Source organism: Motacilla alba, chromosome 1A (genome assembly GCF_015832195.1).
Source record: "Motacilla alba alba isolate MOTALB_02 chromosome 1A, Motacilla_alba_V1.0_pri, whole genome shotgun sequence".
Classification (NCBI taxonomy): Eukaryota; Metazoa; Chordata; class Aves; order Passeriformes; family Motacillidae; genus Motacilla; species Motacilla alba.
Genome location: NC_052031.1, coordinates 46,834,125 through 46,835,964, shown reverse-complemented (window position 1 = coordinate 46,835,964; position 1,840 = coordinate 46,834,125). Strand labels below are relative to the sequence as shown.

Genomic DNA, 1,840 nt, shown 5'->3' with positions numbered 1-1,840 from the left:
TATTTTGACTCTGGAAATAATGGAAAGTTTTCCTGAGATGAATGGTTTTCTTTCTTGTATTTCTATTTTCCCCTCCCCTAGATTTTCTTGTCTATGATACACTTACTTTAAAAGATGAAATCTAATACTGTTTTCTAGTGATCATTTGGGGCGTGATTGGGGGGGGAAGGGAAGGGAAGGGATGGGGAGAGGACTGGACTATCGAAACAAGTGATGAACCTAGGAATATTTTCTTTTTAATGTGCCAAAAAACGCCTTATGATGATAATTTTGTCATCACAAACAAAATTTTAAAAAACAAAAAAACGAATCTCAAAAACATTTCTGTTGTACTTCACAACCAAAAGGAAAAACACTGATTTTAACTTTATACTAAATCTTTGAAAATCATTTGATACTGGCAATCAGTGATGTCAGTATATATTTGTGGTCTTGTCTGGTTTTCTCACACCTTCATGAGTAGGGGAAAATTAAATATGAGATCAATACCATATTGTTTTTCAATTCATTTCACCAAAATAAGGTTAATGGCCTAAGTATTATCATCATCACGATGTTGCCTGGTGAGAGGTAAAACTTCTCCTTCAGAATTTCCTAGTGAAATTAAAACATGAAAAACGTGAAAATAGCGGCTTACAAATTATCTCGATCACTACAGCTTGTTACATATCACGGCTACAAACTTGTGTTAATGCGAGTGCCTCTGCTTCAAGGTACCAGCCCATCTGTTCTTTGTGTCTTTGGGAATAACGCGCCTATTCTCGTAAGGAGCTCTGTACCGCACCGAAAGAACATTTCCCTTCTTTTGTAACCAGCGCATCATTAAAAACAGCAAGCCAAAACAAAGACACAAAGAAAAAAAATATAAAGCGCAAGTAAGTGCAGGATGTTAGCCTCTACGCTGTTTACAATCTGTGAGGGGGGTTGGCAGAGATGCAGAGCCGGAGAAGCAGAAGGGATGCGAGCGCCGTGCCGGAAATTCCCGGCCCTTTCCCTGCCCCGAGCGGCTCCGGCCGCCGCAGCCCCGGATCCCCGGGCAGCCAATGGGAGCGCGCTCCTGGCGGCCAATCAGAATCGGGGCTGCTCTATAAATACCGGCGTTGGGCGCGCAGCTGCCAGCAGTTCTCTGTCTCCCCCTCAGAGTCGGTGTCGCTGCGGCGATGGCGCGCACGAAGCAGACGGCGCGGAAGTCGACGGGCGGCAAGGCGCCGCGCAAGCAGCTGGCCACCAAGGCTGCCCGCAAGAGCGCGCCGGCCACGGGCGGCGTCAAGAAGCCGCACCGCTACCGGCCCGGCACGGTGGCGCTGCGCGAGATCCGGCGCTACCAGAAGTCCACGGAGCTGCTGATCCGCAAGCTGCCCTTCCAGCGCCTGGTGCGCGAGATCGCGCAGGACTTCAAGACCGACCTGCGCTTCCAGAGCTCGGCCGTCATGGCGCTGCAGGAGGCCAGCGAGGCCTACCTGGTGGGGCTCTTCGAGGACACCAACCTGTGCGCCATCCACGCCAAGCGCGTCACCATCATGCCCAAGGACATCCAGCTGGCGCGCCGCATCCGCGGCGAGCGCGCCTGAGATCCCTGTAGCAGCCCACGCAAACCCAAAGGCTCTTTTAAGAGCCACTACATGCACATCAAAAAGAGCTGTAGCGCTGCTTTAAACTTCTCTTTAATTTCGTGCCGGATGCTTTACCAAATAGTAAATGAGCAAGTTCTATAAAAATACCAGATAGGAGAATTGTGAGAAGTATTTGTTAAAGTAGGGTGATTAGAGAGCCTCAGGCAGGATGGAGGGGTTTAGATCCCCGTGAGTGGTGGTTGTGACACAGCTTTAAAAAAAGCGGG

At 49.2% G+C, this 1,840-nt stretch overlaps 1 protein-coding gene across 1 annotated transcript; it reads left to right on the top strand.

The window, feature by feature from the left end:
* Positions 1 to 1,134: 1,134 nt before the first annotated feature.
* On the top strand, positions 1,135 to 1,620 carry LOC119708633 (histone H3). Its single transcript, XM_038155228.1, has one exon. It carries the CDS (start codon positions 1,161 to 1,163, stop codon positions 1,569 to 1,571), a length of 411 nt encoding a protein of 136 aa, XP_038011156.1. The 5' UTR covers positions 1,135 to 1,160; the 3' UTR covers positions 1,572 to 1,620.
* The last annotated feature ends 220 nt before the right edge of the window (positions 1,621 to 1,840 follow it).